Source organism: Eubalaena glacialis, chromosome 1 (assembly GCF_028564815.1).
Source record: "Eubalaena glacialis isolate mEubGla1 chromosome 1, mEubGla1.1.hap2.+ XY, whole genome shotgun sequence".
NCBI lineage: Eukaryota > Metazoa > Chordata > Mammalia > Artiodactyla > Balaenidae > Eubalaena > Eubalaena glacialis.
The window spans coordinates 232,243,852-232,270,656 of NC_083716.1; the positions used below are offsets into that span (position 1 = coordinate 232,243,852).

The 26,805-nt window shown below is 45.7% G+C and overlaps 1 protein-coding gene and 1 non-coding gene across 6 annotated transcripts in view; both read left to right on the forward strand.

The window, feature by feature from the left end:
• ARMC9 (armadillo repeat containing 9) overlaps positions 1-26,805 on the forward strand; it is a 145,204-nt gene continuing 118,399 nt past the window's right edge. For all 5 annotated transcript variants that reach the window (XM_061188375.1, XM_061188384.1, XM_061188397.1 and 2 more), the window contains exons 1-7: positions 1-139; positions 8,488-8,575; positions 10,517-10,642; positions 13,930-14,100; positions 15,735-15,890; positions 19,621-19,713; positions 23,938-23,962. In XM_061188375.1, the coding sequence (XP_061044358.1) occupies positions 8,525-8,575; positions 10,517-10,642; positions 13,930-14,100; positions 15,735-15,890; positions 19,621-19,713; positions 23,938-23,962 (622 nt within the window). In that variant the 5' untranslated portion in view covers positions 1-139; positions 8,488-8,524. The remainder of the gene's footprint in view (positions 140-8,487; positions 8,576-10,516; positions 10,643-13,929; positions 14,101-15,734; positions 15,891-19,620; positions 19,714-23,937; positions 23,963-26,805) is intronic.
• LOC133079009 (U6 spliceosomal RNA) lies at positions 15,169-15,270 on the forward strand. Its single transcript, XR_009698009.1, has one exon. It is a non-coding gene; the product is annotated as a U6 spliceosomal RNA (small nuclear RNA).

The window sequence follows — 26,805 nt, forward strand, 5'->3', positions numbered from 1 at the left end:
ATGCTCCGCGTAGGTCGCGTCCGGTGATTGGCTGCGCTGCTCCACGTGGTGCCAGGCAGGCGGCGGCGGTTGCCGGGGCGACGGCTGGACAAGGGGCGGCCGGGCAGTGAAGGCGCGTGTGCCCGCGTCAGAGCAGCAGGTAAGCTCGTCCCCCTAAGCCGCCGGGCCACCCCCGAGCCCGCCGTCCCCGGGGCGGGGAGGAGTGGTGATGGGCCAGAGGGCCGAGGCTCTGCTGAGCCCTCTCCCCAGAGGAAAACCCCGATGCGCCAACTCAGCAGCCGCTGCCGGATGACCCCACTTTTCGACTGCTGTCCTGGACTTTGTGGGCCCGAGGCGGCTGCCTGGATATCCCGAGGACAGGCCCAGCTGCTTCCCACAAGTAGTCCCTGATCTTTGCTTCAGTGAGCCAAGCTTGAAGGGGGCTCCATGTCGTCCAGCTGGGGAGTGGCGGCACGAGAGGGTGGCCTGGGGCTTTTAGATCCATCCCTTCCGTTATCTCCATCAGCTAACTGCTCTCCCCAGGCACCCAGGTTGAGTCCAGACTTCATCCAGTCTAAGCAAAAACAGGATGCTTCCTATTCAAATTCGTCTTCCAGACAAATCCCATAGCCTTCCCCTTATTCAACCAGCTCGTAGGCCCTAAATTCCTATTATATAGAAATCAGAAGCTGCCACTGCAACCCTCAAGAGTGACTGAAGAAGTTTTCTCTAGTTTTTGCATAAAGTAAAGCCGTGGTTCTCAAACCTGAACGTGCATAAAAGTCATCGGGAGAGATTGTTTAAAACAATTTCTGGGCATTATGTTCAGTAAGATCAGAGTGATGCTAGGAATTTTCATTTTCACAAGCATCCCAGGTGATTCTGATTGAGGTGGTCCAAACTTTGGGGTACTACTGTGTAGTGGTTAATATCAGTCTGGATTTAAATTCCCACTTTGTTACTTACTAGTTGAGTTATTGGGAGCACCTTAACCTCCCTGAGCCTCAGCTGCCTCATCTGTAAAAGGAGAATATAAATCATATTCATCGTTCAGGTTTATTGTGAAAATTAAATGCGAAGCATTTTGCATGGCATACAATAAGCCCTCAATAAGTGAACTTATTATGATATAAAAGTGTACAGAAAATTCTGTAATTTTTAAGAATGTCAGAGTAATAGAATACCCAACGATGGCTGACATTCACTGACAGATGATCATAGCAGAATCTTATTCAAAAGATGGTCATGAAGAACTTCTCTGGCGAAGTGATGTTTATAAGCACAGGGCTTAGCCAGGTGAAGAAAGAGAGGGGAAGAGTGTTGCAGGCAGAGAGAACAATATGTGCAAAGGCCCTGAGGTAGGAAGGAGCTTGAGTTCTCAAAACAACAAAGTTTTCTTGTTCCAGGGCCTTCAAAATGCTTTTCCCTCTGCTTGGGCTTCATTTATTTATCACATGTCTTGGGTGCCTACCAGGCGCTCTGCTAGGTTCTAGAGATACAAACTTTAAATATAGCTGCCTGCCTTTTTAAATAGGGTAATAAGTATAACAGTAGAAGTAAATGTAGTATATAGAGGTACCCCAGAGGAGAGAGAATTGCCTTGATGGGGAAGGAAGGAGAGGGGTTCCTGGAAGACTTCGTGAAGGAGGTCAAGCCCTGACTGAGTATGATGTGTCAAGTTTGCCCACGAGGTGAAGAAGAGTACATCCAAGGGCTTAGAATCATGAAAGAGCATTTTGTAAGGGGGAATGGCCGGGAGTTCAGTATTACTGGGGCCTCACATGGGGAAGTAAGAATGGAGCCGGCACAGGGACAGGGACAGGGGGTGGTGGTTGGTCCAGAAGAAGGCTGGAGAGGTGGGTGGTCCTCAGACAGTAGCTGTCTTTCTCCTCACACCTTGTGTAACTGGCAGGCAGGGTGTCCTGCTTACTCCTCATTGCTACTTCCCCATCACCCCCTACCCCCCCACCTTTGAAGTCCATGCTGTGGGCTTTACCACAATTGTTTCCCTTGAAGACTGCAGTGCCTGGCTCACCGTCTACGTCTCCACCTCCTCTGCTTCATTTTGAGGGGTTTCAGAATCCTGGCTGCACAAGTTTCTTCGTCCTCCTTACTTATAGGCATCTTTTTCCTCCATCCTCATTTGCCCACTTCCGCAGTCATGAGCTTTTTATTACTGCACCAGCTTCAAAATCTTGATTTGAAGTACTCATCCCACTCTCTGAGCACCACCTTCTATCTTTCAAGCTCACTTTGATGTGCCTCTGAAGTAGGTCTTTGACCCCATTACTTTTTCACTGCCTTACAACCCCCTTATGCACCTTCCCTCCCCCCATCTTTAACGTAGCTTAACTTCAGTGCTCCATCGCTGTTATGCTTGTTTTCTCTTTCCCCTCTCCTGCAAAAGCCTCACCCTGTTAACCTAACTCAGACAGCTGAAAGTGGCTGGAGAAGAGTGCAAAATGGTGCAGACTGGTTCTGTTTGGGATTCAAGTCCATGTATTTTTTTTTTTTTTTAATATTATTTATCTATCTATTTGGCTGTGTCGGGTCTTAGTTGCGGCACACAGGATCTTTGTTCCGGCACGGGGGGGGGGGGGGGGGTCCTTCGTTGTGGTGCGCAGGCTCCAGAGTGCGCCGGCTCAGTAGTTGCGGCACACGCGCTCTCTAGTTGTGGCGTGCGGGCTCCAGAGTGCACGAGCTCAGTAGTTGCAGAGCGCGGGCTTAGTTGTCCCACGGCAGGTCCCCAACCTTTTTGGCACCAGGGACCGGGTTCGTGGAAGACAGTTTTTCCATGGACGGGGTGGGGGATGGTTCAGGCGGTAATGCAAGTGATGGGAAACAGCAGATGAAGCTTCGCTCACTTGCCTGCCGCTCACCTGCTGCTCACCTCCTGCTGTGCAGCCCAATTCCTAACAGGACACGGACTGGTACCGGTCTGCGGCCCGGGGGTTGGGGGCCCCTGCCCCACAGCATGTGGGATCTTAGTTCCCCAACCAGGGATCGAACCCATGTCCCCTGCATTGGAAGGCAGATTTTTAACTACTGGACCACCAAGGAAGTCCCTTGAGTCAATGTATCTTTTGTTTGTTTGTTTGTTTGTTTGTTTGTTTTATACAGCAGGTTCTTATTAGTCATCAATTTTATACACATCAGTGTATACATGTCAATCCCAATCGCCCAATTCATCACACCACCACCCCTCCCCCCACCATTTTCCCCCCTTGGTGTCCATACGTTTGTTCTCTACATCTGTGTCTCAACTTCTGCCCTGCAAACAGCTTCATCTGTACCATTTTTCTAGGTTCCACATACATGCGTTAATATACGATATTTGTTTTTCTCTTTCTGACTTACTTCACTCTGTACGACAGTCTCTAGATCCATCCACGTCTCAACAAATGACTCAATTTTGTTCTTTTTTATGGCTGAGTAATATTCCATTGTACATATGTACCACAACTTCTTTATCCATTCGTCTGTTGGTGGGCATTTAGGTTGCTTCCATGACCTGGCTATTGTAAATAGTGCTGCAATGAACATTGGGGTGCATGTGTCTTTTTGAATTATGGTTTTCTCTGGGTATATGCCCAGTAGTGGGATTGCTGGGTCATATGGTAATTCTATTTTTAGTTTTTTAAGGAACCTCCATACTGTTCTCCATAGTGGCTGTATCAATTTACATTCCCACCAACAGTGCAAGAGGGTTCCCTTTTCTCCACACCCTCTCCAGCATATGTTGTTTGTAGATTTTCTGATGATGCCCATTCTAACTGGTGTGAGGTGATACCTCATTGTAGTTTTGATTTGCATTTCTCTAATAATTAGTGATGTTGAGCAGCTTTTCATGTGCTTCTTGGCCATCTGTATGTCTTCTTTGGAGAAATGTCTATTTAGAGTCCATGTATCTTAAGCAGACTCTCAATACTGGAAATCCTGCTGTGTTTCCATAGTTGATTTGGTTCCCACCTTCCCTTCTCTTCAAACTACCAACTTGCTTCTTGCTCTCAGCTGATGACCTTGTTTCTTGTTTTGCTTCTCATCACTAAATCTGTCCATTTCTTTGGTCACTACCCATACCCTCTGCCATCCCTCTGGGTCAGGAGATGTCCTGTCCCCATCCCTGTCTGAGGCCTGGCCCTCATTGGACACTGGCCGCATCAAGGACATTGCTTCCTTAACCATCTCCTCTCTCTCCTGCCTCATCCATTTTTCCTTTTCTAACTGGGTCACTCCTATCAACGTACAGACACGCTGCTTACAACATCTTCCTTCTTAAAAAAACCTTTCCATCTCTTTCCAGCCGCCATGCCATCTCTCCTCTCTTTTTGTCTCTCCCTCCTTACTTCCCTTTCTCTCTTTAACCCTTTCTAGTCAGGCACATGTCCTCACTGCTCTTCTCAAGGTCACAATCAAACTCCATTTTGCCAAATCCAGGGATTACTTCTCCTGTCTTCAGCTCCCTTAGCCACGCAGGCGCAGTCGACGTGGGAAGCACCTTCACTGGGCTTCCAGAGTGTCACAGTGTCCTCGTCGTGTCTCCCAGCAAGTCTCTGTTCTTGCTGAGTCTGCCCGCTCGCTGACCGCGCAGTACCGAGGGCCCCGGGGCTCAGCCTGGGCCTGCGCTCCTCTCCAGCTGCGCTTTCTCCCCGGCGCGGGGGTCACGTCAGTCACTGTGCCCATCTGCCGAGCCGCCATCTTGGTGCGGACGACTTCCAAACGCTCGTCCCCAGGCCGCGCTGCTCCCTTCACTCCATCCGCCCTCTCAGCGCCCCGACTTGAACGTCCGCTCTGCATCTCAGATTTAGGGCCGGAGCAGAACGCTTGATTTAGCTCTCAGACCGTCCCTCCCCAGTTTCCCCAGATCGGTGAGTGGCTTACTCTTCACCCAACTGCTCGGGCCCCAGGTGTCGTCCTTCACCTCGTCCCTCACACGCCACATCCAGTCCCTCAGCAGCCGGCCCCCTCTGCCTTTACACCTGGAACCAGGACACTTCACACGCTTCCTGTCGCTCGTCCGAACTCCCCTTACCACCCGTTTCCTCTCATGGGGCCCTGCAGTCTCTTCGTGGCCCGGCAGACATGGCGCTCCTTACAAGACGTGAGCCAGGTCGGGTCAGCCCCCTCCCGGCCTCGCGTTGTGCCCGGCTAACGGCCCGGCAAGTCCCCTACACGAGTCCTACTGGACCGGGCCCTGGCACCTCGTTGCCTCCACAGTCTGCCTGCTCTTCCGCCCTAGCGGCACCCCTGCCCCAGCACCCGAAGCCTTAGCACTTGCAAACCCCTCTGCCCGGGTCTGGGAAGTGCCTGCTCTCCCACGTCTCTGCTCACCACTCCTGTTCCCAGGGAGGCCTTCTCTGACCACCCTTTCTTTTTTTTTTCTTTTTATATTTTGGCTGCGTTGGGTCTTCGTTGCTGCGTGTGTTGCTGCGCGCGGGCTTTCTCTAGTTGCGGCGAGCGCGGGCTACTCCTCGCTGCGGTGCGTGGGCTTCTCATTGCGGTGGCTTCTCTTGTCGCAGAGCACGGGCTCTAGGCGCGCACGCTTCAGTAGTTGCAGAGCCTGGGCTCAGTAGTTGTGGCTCGCTGGCTCTAGAGCGCAGGCTCGGCAGTTGTGGCGCACAGGTTTAGTTGCTGCGCGGCATGCGGGATCTTCTCTGACCAGGGATCGAACCCACCTCCCCTGCATTGTTAGGCAGATTCTTTACCACTGGACCACCAGGGAAGTCCCCTGACCACCCTTTCTAAAATGTCCCCAGACCCCTCTCCTCCGCGCTCTGTCTCCTTCCTTGCCTTATTTTCTTCATATCTGAAATTCTTTCCATTCACTCAGTAAGTAATTTTGAGCACCCACAGTGTGCCAGGCACTGGTCCAGGCACTGGGGATGCCAAGTGAGCGCGTGTCTTCCTCGTGGAATCTGTACCCCGGGGTGGGAACGACAGTGAGCAGATATGTTAATGGAAGGATGTTCCTGTCAGGGGGTGCTTAGTGCTGCTGAGAAAGGTAAAGCAGGAGAAAGGGTAGGAAGTGACTGGTGGGGCTGGCTCCTTAGGGAGGGTGGTCAGGGCAAGGTTCTGAGGGGGTGACTTTGAAGCAGAGACCTGAGTGAGACGTGGATGCCTGGAGGAGGGGCCACGAGGCAGAGGGGGCAGTGAAAGCAGAGGCCTCAGGGAGGGCAGGCATGTGCAGGGCAGGTCCAGTGGCTGTGCACTGGAACTGCACAGTGGCCCACGTGGCTCAAGCCTATAGAACAAAAGGAAGAGTGTTGGAGGCCAAGTGGTGTAGGCTTTAAGATGAGAGTTGGGCCGAAGGAGCCTGGCCTTCATCTGGAGGTGGAACCACGGGAGGGTCGAAAACAGGAGGGGAAAGATCACTTGTTGTAGCTTAGACATTGGAGTGAGGTGGAGGGGGAGGTGATGGGAGGTTGTGTGGAGGGACCTTGGGAGAGACGAAGTCACGAGACAGTGACGGGGAGACAGAGAGAATGAAAAGGGGGAGATTTCTAAATTTCGTCTTCCGGACTTGTGTTCAAGTATTTCAAATTGAATGCACTGTTATGGGCAGAAAAATGTAAGGTTACAGAATCATGCATTCTTTTTTTTTTTTTTTTTAATATTTATTTATTTATTTGGTTGCACTGGCTCTTAGTTGCGGCTCAAGGGCTCCTTAGTTGTGGCACGTGAACGCTTAGTCTCTTAGTTGCTGCATGCACGTGGGATCTAGTTCCCTGACCAGGGATTGAACCTGGGCCCCCTGCATTGGGAGCATGGAGTCTTAACCACTGGACCCCCAGGGAAGTCCCAAATCATGCATTCTTAGAACTTGAAGAGACCTGATAAATTCTCCATTTTATTTTACAGATAGAAACAGGTTCCAGTGATTTGCCCCAGATCAGGTGCCAGTGAATGGCAGAGTTAGCATTAGAGCCCAGGTTTTGTAATTCCTCTGAGGTTATGGGCAAGCAGCCCAGGGGAGGAGACTGGGAGTGGGGTCCAGGGAATGACTGCTTTGGGTACACCTCGGGGAGGGGTGGCAGGAAGAGGAGAAAGAATTACTTTAAAAAAGTTCACAACGTTTTATTTATTTAAGTGTTTTGAAAATATAAAAGATATTGGGCATTCTTGCACTTAATTTTTAAAAAACTGACCTAATAAATTCTCTGGTGTATGAACCTTGTGTTAACACTTGTGTAAAGGCACACCACCTCCTCTTCCGGTAGCGTAAGGCTGAATGATTATGGACTTCGGGTGACATTAAAGATTTCTTTTAAGTAGTACCTGATATCTTTTTGTGACTGTTTAATTTTTTTTTTTTGCATTTTTTAGAAACTTTTTATTTTGTATTTTTTTATTGGAATATAGTTGATTTACAGTGTTGTGTTAGTTTCAGGCGTACAGCAAAGTGAAGCAGTTATACATACATATGCATGTATCCACTCTTTTTTTAGATTCTTTTCCCATATAAGTCATTACAGAGTATTGAGTAGAGTTCCCTGTGCTATTCAGTAGATCCTTATTAATTATCTATTTTATATATAGTATTGTGTATATGTCAATCCCATCCCCCCACTTTCCCTCCTGGTAACCATAAGTTTGTTTTCTACATCTGTGACTCTGTTTCTGGGTTTAATGTTTTTTACTTGGAAGCAGAGCGAGGGATTAGTGACTCTGTGTTTTTTCCATCAGACTAATTCTAGTGCGTATCCTTTCTTAAAGTAAATGAATTGACTTTATCATTAAACTCTATCTTGTTCTAAATACACTTTATGCTCTTGACTGTTACACATACCACATGATAGCACGTTAGAAAACTCTAAATAAGAAAAATAATCTTCCGCACTCTCACCAGCAATCCTTGACTGTCTCATTTATACCACCCTCCAGTCCTTGATCACATTCATTTTAAGTAGTTGTCATAGAAGAGAGAATTACTTTTGACTTTAGCCACTGTATTTCCTAGTGCTACTGTAATAAATTACCATAAATTTAGTGGCTTAAAATGACACAGATTTATTGTCTTACAGTTCTGGAGGTCAGAAGGCTGAAATGGGTCTCACTGGACTAAATTCAAGGTGTTGGCAGGGCTTGTTCCTCTCTGGATGCTCCAGAGGAGAATCAGTTTATTGCCTTTCCCAGGTTCTAGAAGCCGCCTGCATTCCTTGGCTCCTGGCCCTTGCTCCATCTTCAAGGCCAGCAACGGCGGGTTGAGTCTGTCTCCCACTGCATCACTCTGACGCTAGCCTTCCTGCTTCCCTCTTTTCCTGATGAGGACCCCTGTGATTATGTTGGGTCCACCAGATAATCCAGGCTACTCTCCCTATTTTAAGGTCAGCTGATCAGCAACCTTAATTCCATCTGTAGCCTTAATCCACCCCTTCTATGCAACCTAATATTTTCACAGGTTCTGGGGATTAGGACATGGGGGCCATTATTCTGCCCACTACAGCTATCTTTTTGTTATTTTACAGATATTTGGAATGATAGCCTTTGTCTTATGTTTTTGCCTTGCAGAGATTTTTGCGGTGAGAATTAACAGTAACGGTTCAATATGGGGGACATTCTGGCTGATGAATCAGAATTACTTGGACTAGTGAAAGAGGTATGTTTTACAAAACACAGGTCACAGAAAAAGATCTTGAAAACTTATAAAGCTTGTATTTTACAATGCAGCAAATTCTGTAATGCCTTGTAATGTTTCTATCATTACATTACAGTTACCTGTTTTCCTTTTTATAATTTTCCATGTATTTATATTTTGTTTTTATAACTAAACAAATTGTAAAGCTGCTTTTTAGAATTTCTTTAAAGGAAGTTATAAAGGGAGCACATGCTCATGGTAACAGATTCAAACAGTACAGAAGTATAAACAGTGAATTTCCCTCCTGCAGTGACCACTGTTAATGGCTTAGTATATTACCTTTCCAGACTTTTTTTCTATGGGTATTCAAAATATATTCACACGACTATAGTTTGTTTTACAAAATGTGATGATACCACACACGTTGTTCTGCAGCTTGCCTTTCAACTATCAACAGTAGTACAGTATGAACATCTTCCTGTGATCTGCCTCATACTTCTGAATGCTGTAGAGTATTTCACTGAGTGGCTGCATCATTATCTATTTAACTTGTTGCCTACTAGTGGACATTTAGGTGTCCTACACTGAAAGCTTTTCAAGGATAGGACCCACACCTTATGCTTTTTGGTATTCTCTGCTGCCTTTAGCAGGGGCTGGCATAGAGTTGGTGCTAAAGAAATGGTTGCTGCTGTTGTACTGCGCACAGTAAACTGTCCATTAGGCGTTGAGAGACGTGGCCGTGGAGCAAGGATACGGCATCCACCCTGGGAATGCAGCTTTGGAATTTGGTGCGATCATGAATATATTTTCAAAGCTGTCACAGCAGAGGATTGTGGATAGGGCCTGGAGAAATAGCCACAGTTAGAGGAGGTGGAAACAGAAAGTTACGACTGACACAAACTGTTAAGGAAGGGCAGAGAAGTGTGGAGAGCAGCAGTGGAAGTAGTGCATGTCACTAACACAAGGCAGAGGGGCGTTTCAGGATGGGGTGGGGCGGGGATCATTAGTGCTTGAAGGTGGCTGATGACATGGCCCATCTTTTAATGACTTACCTTTTGTTCTTAGGGGCAGGCATTACCTCTAATCCCTCTGTTTCAAGTAACAAATTCCCAGAGACCTACTAGACACAAAGCCGTCAGGTCCTTTGATCACTTTTGCCTTTTTCAGGCTGCTGCACATATCATTTTCTTTTCTTTCTTTTTTTTTTTTTAATTAATTTATTTATTTTTGGTTGCATTGGGTCTTTGTTGCTGTACGCGGGCTTTCTCTAGTTGCGGCGAGCGGGGACTACTCTTTGTTGCGGTGCGCGGGCTTCTCATTGGGTGGCTTCTCATTGCGGTGGCTTCTCCTGTTGTGGTGCACGGGCTCTAGGCAGGCGGGCTCAGTAGTTGTGGCTCACGGGCTCTAGAGCGCAGGCTCAGTAGTTGTGGTGCACAGGCTTAGTTGCTCCGCGACATGTGGGATCTTCCTGGACCAGGGCTCGAACCCGTGTCCCCTGCATTGGCAGGCGGATTCTTAACCCCTGCACCACCAGGGAAGCCCTTATTTTCTATTAATAGTTATAATAAGGGAATTCCCTGGTGGCCCAGTGGTTAAGACTCCGCACTTTCACTGCTGAGGGCATGGGTTCGATCCCTGGTCGGGGAACTAAGATCCCGCAAGCCGTGCGACGGGGCCAAAATTAAAAAATAAATTATAATGCAGCTCACATTTTCCTTCTAAAAACAAATTTATTTTCTGTAAATAAATGTTTTCTATGATACTGTCTTTCTAGTTTTTTAGTGTGTATATCAATAAGTAAATTCTAAGCTGGATCCCAAATTACTTCTCCCAAAGATGACAGTTCATTAACCCCATTATAAATTTTGTGATAATATTGAGCTGGTACAATTACATCAAAGATGGTTACTTTGTTGATGTTAAAACAGAAATATATATACATTTATGTGCTTTTTTAAATAGTATTTAGATTTTGCCGAATTTGAAGACACCTTGAAAACATTTTCAAAAGAATGCAAAATAAAAGGAAAACCGTTATCTAAATCAGCATGTGGCTCTTTAAGGGACTCCAAATCATCGATAATCCAGGTAACATTTTACTTTTTTTGATTTCTGTAGATAATCAAGATGCTCCAAATTTGTAAGAAGTGCTGCCATTAGAGAATGCTGGAATATTTCTGGGGACCTGGGCACAGTGACTGTTAGACTGTGCAGATGTTTATGGATAAATGAGTAACGTCATTTTCAAATCTCTGTATCCTAGGAAATGGGTGGCAACATGAGATCTTTTACATACATTTCTTGGCAAGAAGAAACCATGCAATGCTTAGAAACTAAGACAAATGCGGTCCCCATTCTGAGGAGTTTTAGGTTATTAATTCCAGGTACTGGAGACACAGCAGTGAACAAAACAAAACAAAATCTCTGCCCTCATGGTGCTTGCCTTCTAGTTTGGGGAGGTCGGAGGGGGCGGGGAGCAAGAGCCATATGCAAGGCAGCATCCTTTCAAAGGAAGGCCTGGGCAGCTGTGAGCCTGTTGCAGTGGGCTACAAAGGGCAGATATTACATGGTCCTCAACTCTCAGGGTTAGACAGGATCTTAAAAGTCCTCATTTCAACCATTATTTGATACTCCATCCCATTTGTAACATTCTAGGTAAGTGATTGATTCACCATGAATACATCCAGTGACAAGAGAACATACTGTTTCCTGAGGCAGCATATTTCAGCTTTGCATGGTTTTATTATTTTAATAAATTTATTTGTTTCAATATACATACTTATAAGAAAAATATGAGACTCTGTTTGAGAGTCCCACTGAGTGGCTGGAGGTCAGGCCGCAGCCCGACTCCCCAGTGGCCTGGCACGGAGTACCATTGAGCGGGGCACCGTCGCAATGGCTTGGGGAGCCCAAGAGGGGCTGCGCCCCCGACCCAGTGCCCCTCCAGTCCTCACACACCTGGATGCTGAGCTGCCACCACTTCAGACACAGGCTCTTCTGCCAGTGATGCATCGGGCAGCCTGATGACACCCCCCAACCCTGGAGCAAACTTTTCAGAACATGAAACAAGAATCTAGTCATTATTAGGCATGGAAACAGAGGCTGTACTTAACTTGAAAGACCTTGAAACTTTCTGATTGTGAGAAGCGTGTCTTTTCTGCTCATTCAATAAACAGCTGTGTCCTGCCATTACAGATTTCCGAAACAAAAATACCTGGAACAGTGACTTAAGGACATTTGTTAAGTTGGCGCTCAACAAAGGGAGAGTTTCCCTAAGCACAGTTCTGTGAGAATGTGTGTGTGTGTGTGTTTATAGGTGATTACTGGTGGTATGTAAATTTTCTGATCTTCATAATGCTGGCTGTGATCATGGTTTATATTTGAGAAGTTAATATTTTGTGACCCTATGAGTTGTAACACTGGATTGCTTTATGTGTAGATATTATTTTAAACGCAGGGACCATTTCCAGGTACAGAATATGATTCATAACTTGGGAGTATAATGGCACAGCAAAGGCTTGTAGTCCCAGGTCTACAACTGTAGAGTTTAGAATAAAGTGTAGATGGGCCATTTGACACATAGACTTCCTTTGCCAAACCATGTTAAGAAAGTACCTTGACTCCAAGCTTTAAAATACCCACGAGAGTCTGCGGTCACCTCATTCACACAGTCACTGGACCTCTCGCAGGACAGTCCTCCCCAGAGTGGCTCGCAGGGTTCGCTCAGAGCTCAGCAGAGGTGAGCCTGGGGTGGGGCCGGGCCCCAGCGGCACACCCTTGGGAGGCTCCCCTTCACCTCTGCATCAGTCAGTGACAAGAAAAGGAGCTCCTCTGGCCAGGTTCCCCCAGTTTCTTCCAGAGGTGGCGGTGCTTAGCTGCTTGTGCTTGATTTTGGGACCCGCCCTGCCTGCAGTTGCTGACCAGCTGTCCTTCACTGTTTCCAGGGCTGAGAAACAGAAAGGGGCCAGTTTTGAAGAAGTAGAATTTCATTGTAGGGCTTATTTTGAAAAATTCTGAGTTTCTTTCAAATGTATGCCAATCCCTTCCAGACTAAGGTAATATTCAGAGACAGTTGTTCTCGGTCACGTGACGTAGAGAACATTTTTGTGAGATTCACAGTGGAAGATTCCTTATCAGTGAATGTCTTTGACTTAAGGATGACCAAACAGTGTAACATTGTTCTCTGTACATTTCTATTTTATAATGCTAAAAAGTTTGATTATAAACAAATAGAATATGTAACCTTAAACAAAAGACAATTTTACAGAAAAACTGTAAAACCATTAAAAAAAGTATAAAGGAACAATGACCAAATAATGGTGGTAAATAATGGTGGTGATGGGTTGGGGAACTGGTGAGTCTACAGAAAATGCACTCCAAGAAAAGCTTTTGCAGTTGGGCACAAATGTAGGTCTGAGGATCTTGGGCATTTGTTACAAAAGGGAAAACAAAATGAGTCACAGGAAGTTCTTTTGATTCTGCCTTATACCTAAATCTGCAAAATTGCGCAGCAGGTATTTGTGATGGATCAGTTATCATTTTTCCTGTGAGACAGGTGACATGGGAACTGCCACCACCTTTCTCCAGAATTCTCTGTTTCAGCTATTGCATGGCGAGTCGGGACGCTGTCTCTGCCCCACATAGTCAGACTGGCACAGCTCCGAGGTCGGGTTGGTGCCGGGCCTGTGCGCCCTCCTCCATCTCCAGCCCAGGCTTCCTTGTTCCTGGAACGGGAGGGCCCGGGCAGTCACTACGTGGGTGTGTTGGGCTCTGTGGTTGCTTCCCACACTGCCCTCTCCGCCAGACATGCTTCTAGCAACAGCGGGCACGTGACAGCACCCACCTCCCAGGCCTGGGATCGACTGTTCCGTGTGGCTGAGCTCCCAGGCGCTCAGGGACTTGGCAGTTGTGGTGTCAGCAACTTTCCATAGGTATGAGGTTGTTCCACTGAGGTCTGGCTGGGCTCTGGGTCTGACCTTTTCTCATCAGTTGCGTGCAGTGGGTCAGCAAGTCCAAAGGGCGACCTCAATGTATTCATTTGCCTATGAGTCTCTGGGCTCAATCTTTGGCCTATGCCTGATTCCTTCCATTTCAGAGACCTTAAATGTTGTATCTGTTCTTTAGAATGCTCAGATTTGATATTGCAGAGCAGTGGAAAACCAGGGTCGGTCTGTAGGAGTCTCAGCCTAGGCAGTTTGAAGCCCTCTGGATCTCTACTTTCCTATCCCTTACCTCTGAGAAGGAGACTTAATTTTGCTCACACTGAAACGATGGAGTATATCGGTATCCAAGGTAGCGGGAGGGTGTGAGGATTCGGGGTGTTGAGAGAAGGGGCATCCCTATGACCAGGCTTCACTCTGATGTCTTCTCCACAGAAGGACCTCCTTGCTGCGTTTGACAGTGGAGACCAGAAGGTGTTCTTCGATTTGTGGGAGGGGTACATTCCCAGTTCCATCCGGGCTGGCGACTCCCTCGCCCAGAAGTTGGAATTCTACCTTCACATCCATTTTGCCATCTATCTTCTGAAACACTCCACAGGGAGACCTGTAGGTTCACCTTGTGGCATGGGTTGGTCCAAATGGTGTCTTAAAGGAGAATGTTAGCTGTTACGTTTTGCAAATGAGGATTAATTTAGTTTTGTGGCCATTTTATCATATTGCTTCTAAGGAGTAGGTGTCTTACATCCTGATGAATGATTTTCTATCTCATTCCCAGCAGTTTATTTTCTAATTTGCATGGAAAATTAATCACTTCTGTAATGAAAGCTACATCGTTTTCCTGAATACCTCAAGACATGTATGTCTAAGAGAATACATGTTTAGACCACATTTTCGACCATATATTAGAAGATAAATTTAAGCTTAAACAGTGGAAAAATGGTATGCCCGTCTGTGAAAGTTCATTTGAGTGCTAAGTTGAATTTAGCTTCTGCAGTCTTTTCCTGCAGGTGTGGGACTGGGGCTGTGAAGGGGAGAGGGGAGCAGCCGCAAACTGCTGTGCGGGGGAACCTTGGGGCACGGAGGGGATGACAGAGGGGAGCAGGCCAGGCTGACATCGGACCACGCACATTTGTTTCGTGGCTTCTCCACGCCTTGGCTACTGCCCGCAGGACCTGTGTTAACTTATTAAATGTCAGGGGGCCACAGGAAGGCTCAGTGGTAGAGGGAGCAGCTTTCCAGCACATTGTGATAGCCATTCTTGGAAGGCTGTTCCTTAAGACAGTACTCCTGTGGGTGCCGTTGTGGGAGACTTTTCATTTTCTTTGTATTTATTTTGATTTTCTAATTTTTCCATTTTTCTGTAAGATAAAAAGATCAATAACTTTTTTAAGTCCGGTGGGCTTCACGGTGTAGGTGAAGTGAGATGCACTGATGAGAAGAATTGGCCTGTGTATGAGGCTGTGAGGGACGTAACAGGCGAGGCCAGGGTGGACCTTCTCGTTGAGGCCCAGGAGGAAATGGAAACCCTGGGGGGGGACCCGACTTGCCTGGGATTACACCTGGAAGCAGTGAAGCAGGCAAGATCACTTCTTAGTTAGCCTAATAAAGGAAAGGAATAATGATATGGAAAACTTCTGTTTCAAAAAATTACTCACCTTTAAGTGCTCGCTTCGGCAGCACATATACTAAAAAAAAAAAATTGGAACGACACAGAGAAGATTAGCATGGCCCCTGCGCAAGGATGACACGCAAATTCATGAAGTGTTCCATGTTAAAAACAGTAACTGTTCACCCTTAAAAACCTCTCGTAAGGAAATCACAGGAATGCGGACAAATAGTTATTTCTGATATCTGAACTATGAAAACAATGTACATATCTAATAATGGGGGAATTGGTTAAGTAAATTATGATAGACCCACAAGATGAGGTTTTGTCCTGCCATTAAGAATGATGTTTATGAAGAATTTTAAGGATATGAGAAAATGGTAGCGATAGATTGAAAAGGCAGCATTTGAACTGTGTGTATCATATATCTAGTTCTCTGATATTCCTGACAGTTTCACGAAGGGGCGAAATAGGGATGATGTTAGGATGACTGGTGACGGCACGCAGGCTGGGCCAGACGGGGAGGATGCCAGCGACGTGGCTGGAACTGAAGGAGCCTCGGAGAGAGGACAGGTGAACGGGTGAGCTGGCGTCAAGCAGGAGATCTCAAACGAGCATCCTCCCTTCCTCGTAGGACAAAGAGGAACTGGATGAAAGGATTTCTTATTTCAAAACCTACCTGGAGACCAAAGGGGCAGCGCTGAGCCAGACCACGGAGTTTCTCCCTTTCTATGCCCTGCCTTTTGTTCCCAATCCCATGGTACACCCCTCATTTAAAGAGCTTTTCCAGGTAAGTGACTGCCTCCGAATCTTGTCTCAGATCCTGGGCAGCGTGGCAGTTTCACCTTGTATACACTGGTGGTTTCTGAATGATGCTGTAAAAAGGCTAAAATTTGCTTTGTTATGTTGTCTTTTAAAAGAATGTACAGGTAATTTGCTTTAACAAACTTTTCTTGTGCTATAAAATGTGCTTTTTTTTTGTTGCACCAAGACTTGTTAACCCAGACTGACAAAATATTTTAAAATATACTAACCTCTTAAATCATTCTATGTATACTTCTGCAGTATTGAAACGATAACTTACTCAATTACAATGAAAATTAGTAGCCTGAAAAAAAACTAGGCTACTTTACACAATCACTGGCCATGTATATTTTGATTTGTGTTAAAATTCTCACTTACTTGGTATATATTTGGTTACCTGATTGTGTACTATATTACCATCAGACTATTTGCCTATAGCTCTTTTAATTGTTATACTTCATTTTAGTTGACATTTTAGAATAATATTTATGAATAAGATTTACCTATTAAGGTAATTTTTGTTGACTTACTAAAATTAATATGTCCCACTGAGAGGTTTATTGAAAAGTATTTAGAGACAAATATTTTGATATAACTAGATACTTTTTCTAAAGATCTCACACTGTTTCCGAGAATTTGTATGGTGCTTACTCCCCTGCCATTGAACAAGGGATGCAATTCTTCCAAGCTCAGTACATTTCAGTTTCTGCTATAATTCAGTAAAACAAATTTCATTACTCCTGAATAGTAGCTGCTAAACTGAAGGTCAGGTAGTTGACTGATCTCATCAAAGCCGGATTGTTGTATAGTAGCACAGTTGAATTCTGTGCTTGTTTTTTTGGTCAGTCCAAATTTAGTTTTACCGTCTTCTCCTAGAAGGTTGAAAATATAAAACGGTTAGAAAGTTGTGAAACTTCTCACAGTCAAGGCTTCTGTTTATGAGAATTATGACATGGCAGTGTGGCTACAGCTCAGATCAAGGTGAGGAGGAGCTGGCAGCGTCAGGGAAGGGTCCCTCTGAGGCCGCAGCAGGTCTGATGTTCCAAGGCAGAGGTCAGGTTCCTCTTCAGAGTTCAGGAATTTAGAGACCATCCGTGTTCATGGAGAGTCATTTTATTCCATTTTTTTTCCTTTTGCTACCCTCTAAATATATTCTTTCAGTGGTCATCACAGATACTTCAGTGTACATAATAAAATCTAAAGTTAATGTCTTTATTCTCTTCCTGACCATTTACAAGGACCTTAGAATGCATTAACCTCATTTATCTCCTTCCCAACTTATGTGCTATTATTATCAAATATTTTAGTTATATACTTTAACCCCACAAATTTGAAATTTTTATTATTTTATGCAGTCAGTATGTATATAGATCTACCTTTAGGTTTGCCGGTATTTTTGCTTACTACTGCATCTTGCGCTGAGGACCTTCCATCTGGGATCATTTTCTCCTCTACCTTAAGTACGTTCCTTTAAAATCTCCTTGAGTTGAGGATCCCTTCTTTCAGTTCTTGTTTGTCTGAAAACATCTTTACTGCTTTCTCAGATAGGGTTAAAATACTAGGTTTACAGTTCTTTTCTGTTCTGCTTTTTTTTTTTTTTGGCCACGTGGCATGTGGGACCTTAATTCCCCGACCAGGGATCGAACCCGTGCCCCTTTCAGTGGGAGTGCGGAGTCTTAACCACTGGACTGCCAGGAAGTCCTGACAGTTATTTTCTTTTGGGACATGGAAGGTATTTTTATTTCATCTCCTGGCTCCCACTGTTGCAATTTTGAAGTTGGCCGTCAGTCTAATTGCTGTTCCTTTGTACGTGGTCTGTCTTTTTTCTCTGGCCTTTAAGATTGTATAATTTCACTGTAGTGTGTCTAGGGATACCCAAATATTTTATTTTGTTTTGTTTTTTAAGACGTCTTCGTTTATGTTGGCCAATCTAGCAGTCCTTTCCTGAGATTCCTTTCTGTATGGTTGAGCACAGAGAGCCTCGAGCTGGAGCACGCTATTAGTTTTCCTGCAGCTGCTGTAACAAAGGACCACAGACCGGGTGGTTTAAAACAGAAATTTATTGTCTCACAGTTTAGGAGGCCAGAAGTCCGAAATCAGGGTATCGGCAGGGGCATGCTCTCTACGAAGCTTCTAGGGGAAGATCCTTCCTTGCCTTTTCCAGCTTCCGGTAGCCTCAGGTGTCTATTGGCTTGTGGTTGCATAATTCCAGATCTCTGCTCTGTCTTTACGTGGCCATCTTCTCTCTGTGTCTGTGTCTAAATTCCCTTCTTCTTATAAGGACAACAGCAGTCATATTGGATTAAGAGCTTACACTAATAGCTAATTCCATCTGCAATGTCCCCGTTCCCCTGGCCTCACATTCTGAGGAGATTAGGGCTTCAACATGTCTTTTTAGGGGACACAATTCAACCCACAACAGACACATTAGAAATGAAGTCATCATGCTGTGTCGGGGAATTACAAAATCTTTTTAAAATATCAGACTTTTCTGCTTTTCTGGCAGTTTTTTTTTTTTTTTTTTTAAGATTTTTTTGATGTGGACCATTTTTTAATTTATTTATTTATTTATTTATGGCTGTGTTGGGTCTTCGTTTCTGTGCAAGGGCTTTCTCTAGTTGTGGCAAGTGGGGGCCACTCTTCATCGCGGTGCGCGGGCCTCTCACTGTCGCGGCCTCTCTTGTTGCGGAGCACAGGCTCCAGACGCGCAGGCTCAGTAATTGTGGCTCACGGGCCCAGTTGCTCCGTGGCATGTGGGATCTTCCCAGACCAGGGCTCAAACCCGTGTCCCCTGCATTGGCAGGCAGATTCTCAACCACTGCGCCACCAGGGAAGCCCTCTGGCAGTATTTTTTCAAAGGGTCAGACAACGCCCTGGATAGACTGATGGGGTGGGGTGGGAGGCGTGGATGAGGATTAGAGCTGGAGGGAGAAGTGGGGAAGGATGGGCAGATCTGGGGGAGATGGGGCAGGATCTCAGAGGTAAGTGGACATGAATTTTTAGTGACAGAGCTTCTTTTTAGTGGAAATTCTTGGTTTAGGTGGTGGATATTTTTGTCTGAAGACTCAGAAAAATTGTCCTGAGAAAGATCGTTGCTTGTGACACTTATTCTTTTACTACGTGAGTCATTATTTTTTCCTTCTCAATGAGCATTATTTGAGATAAATAATTTATTTTTAAGGAACAAATCAAACTAGATGTATGTCATAATGCTGGACATGATGGAGTATTTGAGGCAGATAACAGCTTCTTTCTGTTTTTCTTGTCTGGATGAGGTTTATGGAAATGAGTCTCCTTCTTCTGGAGACTCTCAGTAACTTAGCGATAATTGTGTATTCCTGCCAATGCCACGTATGCCTAAACTGTACTGCATTATTTTTGGTATTCAACATAATAGGGTTACCTATCATGCTTGTGTTTAAATCACATGAAAAATTCAAATCATGTACAGGGTTATTTTTTCTCTGTATATGAAAGTACTCTCTTCTTTCCTCCTGCTGTGGGCTCTCGAATCTTCTATAAATGAATTGGTGAAATGTCCTAAAACCTGTTTTTTACAGCATCACACCACTGGCAAGACGTCTTGCTTCTGATTTCAGTAACTGTGGCGGAATTATTTAACCCTAAAGGCCACAACTTGACAATGTTTGTTGGCATTTAATGATCTAGTGCTTTTCTTTTTTGTCCTTGTTTTTTTTCTTTTTCCTTTCCTTCAGGATCCTTGGACTCCAGAATTAAAGTTGAAGTTGGAAAAGTTTCTGGCTTTAATTTTTAAAGCCAGTAACACGCCGAAGCTTTTAACATTATATGTATCCTTTTGAAGCATATGGAGGCCACCTATGGTGTGAGAGCAGCTCACTGGCCTAGATGTCCTCAAATAGGGATAGTTGTGGTCGTGCTGCTTTCATACTTAAGAGCGAATTAAGCGTTAATGGGAGCGTGTGCCAACCCGTCCGCGGCCTGTTAGGACCCGGGCCGCACAGCAGGAGGTGAGCGGCGGGCGAGAGAGCGAAGTTTCATCGCTGCTCCCCATTGCTCGCATCACCACCCGAACCATCGCCCTCACCATCTGTGGAAAAATTGTCTTCCACGAAACCGTCCCTGGTGCCAGAACGGTTGGGGGCCGCTGCTGTAAAGGATTGACTCCTATGGCGTTGGGTCTCTGAGATGGGGCGAGGGTCTTATTTTCATGTCATGTGCCGAGAAGCTGTCTGAGTAGGGAAAAAAAATGTCTGTCTTCTTGAAAAATAACCCTTTGGAAGAACTGTCCTTCGTAGAAGATCAGCTAGTCACTTTTAAGGCCTTGAGGCTGTGGCGTATGGACAAGTCATATATAACTTGTCGCTCAAATTAGGACTTTTAAAAAACAACTTTATTGGGACTTCCTTGGTGGTCCAGTGGTTAAGACTCCGTGCTCCCAATGCAGGGGGCCCGGGTTCGATCCCTGGTCAGGGAACTAGATCCCACATGCCGCCACTAAAAATCCCGAGAGCCACAGCTAAGACCCGGCACAGCCAAATAAATAAATAAATATGTAAAAAATAAATAAATAAAAAACAACTTTACTGAGGTATAATTTACACACTATGAAATTTACCCATGGTAAGTGCATTATTTAATGATTTTTAGCAAATGGATAGAGGTGTGCAGCCATCACCACAATCCAATTTAAATAGGGACACTTTTGAGAGTAAAAAGGGAACCCTGACCGGACAGAGGACCAGGCAACAGGTGTAAATGGAGCTTGTCCGGGGAAGAATGTCACGGATCGCCCCGCCCGTGGGAGGCTGATTTCCCAAAGCTCGTGGGTCTCTAAGGACGTTCGTCTCCTTTTATTCTGAACAAGAATGTATCAAAAGTTATTTCATAACAAGAATATAGCATTTTGAATTGTAAAGTTGCTGTTTGTTTTGTTTAATTTAATAAAACATTTAGGCCACTGTGCTGCATAATACCTTCTCCTTCCGTTCTAACTCCAAAGCACTGGACTCTCTTTTCCTAATTGAGCTCTTTGAATTGAAATCCCTGGGATTTCATGACACGTTTCTCCTGCTTCAGCTTCCTAAGGCTCCAGTGGCTCCCTGTGGCCTGTACTCAACTCCTCAGCCTCGCCTTGAGACCGCCCACCGTCGGGCTGAGTACAGCTCTCCTCTCTGCTTTTATATCCTTTAAGGTTTTGTTCCAATACTACCCTCTGCCCACATACCATTATGTTTGCATACCCAATTCTTTTCCCTCTTAGAGTTCCATATAAAAGGACAGTTTTCAGTGAAATTAGGACTTTTCCAACTTGGTTTATGATTACTTTAATACACTTTTAAAAAGCGTTTCTCCTTAAAAAGGTGATGGGAATTATGTAAAGATTCTAAAAGAAATTTTTTACATAGCAAATCATATTAGTTATATTAATAATAGCACCCATTTCATTGGAATAATATGAGGATTGAGTTAATACATGAAAAACTTGCTTAAAACAGCCCAACACATGGAAGCGCTTGTGTTACTGACTGTCAGCTGTTAGTATTATAGTTTGCAAATAGTTGTTACCTTTTATCCTGTTCAACATGCTTTGAAGCAAATACACTGAAGTCTAGCAGGTAACTATAAACATTATTCCTTTCTTTTCCTTGTTACGTGGAAATATTTGGAGTTCAGTTCAACGCATATATTAGGTTGAATATTGTGCTAGGAATTAGGGACACAAAGAAAAGGCCAAGACATAGTTGTCTCAGGCAAGTTGGAGTTTTGAACAGTAAAATGGGAGTCTGTGAGGCAGACAGAATGAGGGACCGGAGTTCCAGGTAGAGGAACAGCTCGTGCAAAAGCACTGAGCCTTGGGGCTTCTCTGGTGGCGCAGTGGTTGAGAATCCGCCTGCCAATGCAGGGGACACGGGTTCGAGCCCTGGTCTGGGAAGATCCCACATGCCGCGGAGCAACTGGGCCCGTGAGCCACAACTACTGAGCCTGCGCGTCTGGAGCCTGTGCTCCGCAACTAGAGAGGCCACGATAGTGAGAGGCCCGCGCACCGCGATGAAGAGTGGCCCCCACTTGCCGCAACTAGAGAAAGCCCTCGCACAGAAACGAAGACCCAACACAGCCATAAATAAATAGATAAATAATAAAGAATGAGGATTAAAAAATTAAAAAAAAAAAAAAAAGCACTGAGCCTGTATGTTTGGGAAACTATGAAGCATTCAGTATTGCTGGAGCAGGAGGATTGAGAGAGAGAGCCAGAGATTAGGCAGGCCCAGGGCACGAAGGTTCACATGAGGTCCTGTAAGTAATGAGGAGCCTTTGAACCATTTTAAGAAGAAGAATAACATGGTTATGTTTACATTTCTAAACAAACAAAAAAACACTCTTTTTTTATTCCTGATTATAAAATTGATCATATTCCTTAATAGAAAATTTGGAAAGCTCAGAAATGCATCTGTGTACATACATACACCCCAAAATATGTAATGTTTACAATAAACGAGGATAGACAGCTATATGTATGTGTATTTTTAAATATTTTTAATCAAATGAAGAGAGAATTTCCTCATATCATTAAATATTCTTCAAAAATAGGTTGTCTCCTCAAAGTTTAAACATAGAAATTACCTACGTCCCAGCAGTTCCACTCCTAGCTGTATACTCAAGAGAAATGAAAACATATGTCTACACAGCAACTTGTACATGAATGTTCACAGCAGCATTATTTGAAATAGCTAAGAAGTGCCAACAACCCAGATGTCCGTCGACTGATGAATGGATAAACCAAATGTGGTCTGTCCATATAACGGAATATTATGTGGCAATAAAAGTGAGTGAATTACTGATCTGTGCTACAACATGGATGAATCTTGAAAGCATGATGCCAAATGAAAGAAGCCAGACCCAAAAGGCTGCATATTGTATGATTCCATTTGTATGAAGGGGCCAGAGGAGGCCAATCTACAGAGAGAGTAGACAGTGGTTGCCTAGGGCTGGGGAGGGTGGTGACTGCTGACGGGCACAGGGTTTCATTTTTGGGGGATGAAAATGTTCCACAGCTGATTGTAGTGATGGTTGCACAACTCAGTGAATGTACTGAAAGCCATTGAAATGTACACTTTGAATGGGTGAATTAGATACTATGTGAATTACATCTCAATAAAGCTGTTACCAGAAAAATTAAGGAAACCCAGGGACTTCCCTCGTGGCGCAGTGGTTAAGAATCCGTCTGCCAATGCAGGGGACACGGGTTCGAGCCCTGGTCCGGGAAGATCCCACATGCCGCGGAGCAACTAATCCCGTGCGCCACAACTACTGACCTGCGCTCTAGAGCCCGTGAGCCACAACACATGCCACAACTACTGAAGCCCGCACACCTAGAGCCCGAGCTCCGCAACAAGAGAAGCCACCACAATGAGAAGCCCGCGCACCACAACCAAGAGTAGCCCCCGCTCGCCGCAACTACAGAAAGCCCGCGCGCAGCAACGAAGACCCAACGCAGCCATAAATAAATAAATTTTTTTTTTAATTAAGAAAACCCAAATAAAACAGGTAAATACCTTGCCATCAGACATGCAGCCAGATGTGTGGAAGCTGAGATTTAAACGCAGGAGGCAGTCTGGTGCCAGAGTCTGTGGTTGTAGTTACCGCGCCATGCTCTTTTCATCCCATTCTCAATTTCCATAGGCTAATGCTTTAGCACTGAAGTTACAGCGTTAAAGGGTATGAATTCAGATTTGCATTTTTGGTCAAACGTTTTGGTAGCTGTGGGGAAAGTTTTTGAAGGGGGAAGGAGGCCAGTTAGGGGGCTGGTGGACTCAACCGAGTGGTTCTTGAGGTGGATAGAGGAAGATTTATTTTTGAGTAGTCAGTCACCCAAGAATTGAGAAGTTGGTAACTGTCTTAGTTATTTGTAGCAACATTAAGAAGCGCCCTTCCCTGTCCTGAGATTTCTTTTTTACCACACTGGGGCTCTTTCTCAGATTGGCCAACACAATGTGAGATACCCTGAGTTCTGCCTCCTGAATGCCTGTTTTCCTGAACTTCTTTCATCCCAGAAGGAGAATGGACAAAGCAACAAAGGTAAATCATCTAGATGAAAAATTTTAAATAACAACTTTGCCAACTCGAGTTTTAAGTAATGAAATGGAGAGAATTCCACAGACTTGGCAAACAAGGGCTTTAAAAATCTAAATATTTATGAAGTGCTTTGTAGTCCTTTTTATCTGTGTTCCTTGAGACCCACTTTTCAGGGTGGCTGGTATTGTTAGCTTTGTCTTGTATGTCAGATAACTAAGACACGAAGAAACAACGAGAATCCAAGCAAGTGCCAGAGGGACATAAGTGCAGCAGCACAGTTAGAAGACGCAGTACCGCATGGGTGAGGAAAGAGTTACTTCAGTATCTTTCACTTTTACCTTAAACTACTCTAACAGGGTCTTATCTCCGCAGCAATATGGAGTTCTCGTTCTTATAAAGCATTTCCATTTTCTGCATTCAAAGTAGGAATTCCAGTCTTACACTTTTAGCATAAAATGATGGTTTTCCAAGATTAGTAATTTTTACCAGACCTGTTCATTTTCCAGAAAGGTGAGAAAAACTTTAGTTAACATGAAATTGGTGGCCACAGTTGGGGTTCTTTGCCGGAGTTTTGTCTTTGATACAACATTATGAAAACTGCTTAAATTATTCTGTTGGAAAGGGTTATATGATGTGCTTCATGCCTTTGATAAGTATTGAGGGCATAATCCTCAATTCCCAGCAGGTGGAGTTTTACTACGTGAAATAACACATTTGCCCTTTTCACAGCAGTCATGTTAGAGAGGATTGCAAAACTTCCTGCCATTGTTTTTCTGTTTCCTTTTAGAGAGTTAAAGTTTTCTAAAGAAAAGAAGCATTAGTAAATTATTTAGCTCTTGGTGTTCCAGGGAACTGAATGATGAGCAGGGCTGCAGATTTGATTCCCACGCGTGCTTCAGTAGCTTCAGGTGGGAAGCGCTTGGGTGTTTGTTCTCGCCCTCGGTGGCCTCGCGGGCCTCCAGCCCAGCGGTTCTAATTGCACCGCTGGTTCTGCAGCTGGGCCTCCCCTCCTGGAACTCAGAGGGACCTGCGTGGAGGAGTGGCAGGTCACAGGACTCATGCCCTCGGTCCGGGCCTGAACACAGAGGAGCAGTGGGGACCGCTCCGAGGGTCACAGGATGCAGCCTCGAGCTCCCGGAGGTGGCGTTGCCCCCAGCATGGTTACGCGGAGGACGCGTACCCGGGGTCTCTGCGGCTCCCCAGGCCTGCTGCCTCCTGGGTTAGGGCAGCTCCGGGCCTTGGCCAGGGCGGGTCCAGGCCGGTTGTCTCCCATTCAGCACAGCTGGAGCTCCTCAGTTGGGCCAGGCACTCGGGGCTCGACCTGCAACCCCCAGAAATGCTCCTTTGCCTCTCACTACTTCTCTTCCTCTTGCTGCCCAGCAAACGGCCTCAGACTCAGTGGCATAAAACAACAATGTCCATTTATTATTCTTATTGCTATCATCTTGCGTGGTCTGGGAGTTGTGGGCTCAGTCAGTTCTCCCTCGGGGTGTCTCCCGGGTGTAGACGGAGCCAGGTAGAGCCATCTCCAAGGCTTCCACGTGCACAGGTCTGGTGGCTGATGCTGGCTGTCGGCCGAGCTCTCAGCAGAGGCCCTGGGCTAGAACGCCCACGTGGACTCTTCGTGTGGCCTGAGCTTCCTCAGGGCCTGGTGGCCAGGTTCCCACCCAGGGTGAATGTCCCCAGAGGGGGCTGGATGGAAGCTGTGTCACCTTTTCTAACCCAGTCTCTGAAGTAACTCAGTGTTGTTTCTGGTGTGTTCTATTCATTAGAAGCAAATTCCTAAAGCCAGCCCACATTCGAAGGAAGGAGACTTACATTCCACCTCTTGATGGGAAGGAACTGTCAAAGACCCTGCAGTCATATTTTAAAACCACTACCCAACCTGCGTCCTTTGGGTCCCAGAGGACTGCCTTAATTCTTTTTTTTTTTTTAATTTATTTATTTTTGGCTGCGTTGGCTCTTTGTTGCTGCGCACAGGCTTTCTCTAGTTGTGGCGAGTGGGGGCTACTCTTCATTGCAGTGCGCAGGCTTCTCATTGTGGTGGCTTCTCGTTGCGGAGCACGGGCCCTAGTCTCGCGGGCTTCAGTAGTTGTGGCATGCGGGCTTCAGTAGTTGTGGCATGCGGGCTTCAGTAGTTGTGGCTCGTGGGCTCTAGAGCGCAGGCTCAGTAGTTGTGGCGCACGGGCTTCGTTGCTCTGTGGCATGTGGGATCTTCCCAGACCAGGGCTCAAACCCGTGTCCCCTGCATTGGCAGGAGGATTCTAAACCACTGTGCCACCAGGGAAGCCCAATTCTTGGCTGTCTGTTTAGTCCTTGTTCAGAGTCGGTCTTTGGACTCCTAGGCATTGGGGACAGGAAGGTGGTGAGAAACTTCCCCTGGATTCCCGAGTTTCTGCCACCTCCTGTCACCCAGCATGCCCTGCAGTTTGGGGGGATAGCTTCTTGCCGGCAACCAGTTATGTCTCTGATAAGTGGCCCAATTTTGCAGACGAAATAAACATGGGAGGGGGAGTGCAAGTAGAAGAGCCTGTATTTTTCTACAGACCTTTCATTTGGTATTTCAGCAAGGAGACCAGGTTTTTTGAGCCTTCTTTAAGTTTGATTTTAACTGAGTTTTCTGAGGATAGCTAAGCAGGATGTCTGTGGAATTGAGTCTGGCAGGCACAGTGTGTGTCTGTGGCAGAATAACCCCCAAATGCAGTATTGCCATGGAGATGAGAGATTAGCACCGCAGGGCACTTGTACCAGGGGCTCCGGCCCAGGCCCAGTGTCACCATAGCTAGTTGTCACCACTGCCTGTGTCTTCTGTGCCTTGTGGTCATTGCTAGGGCTGCAATGACCAC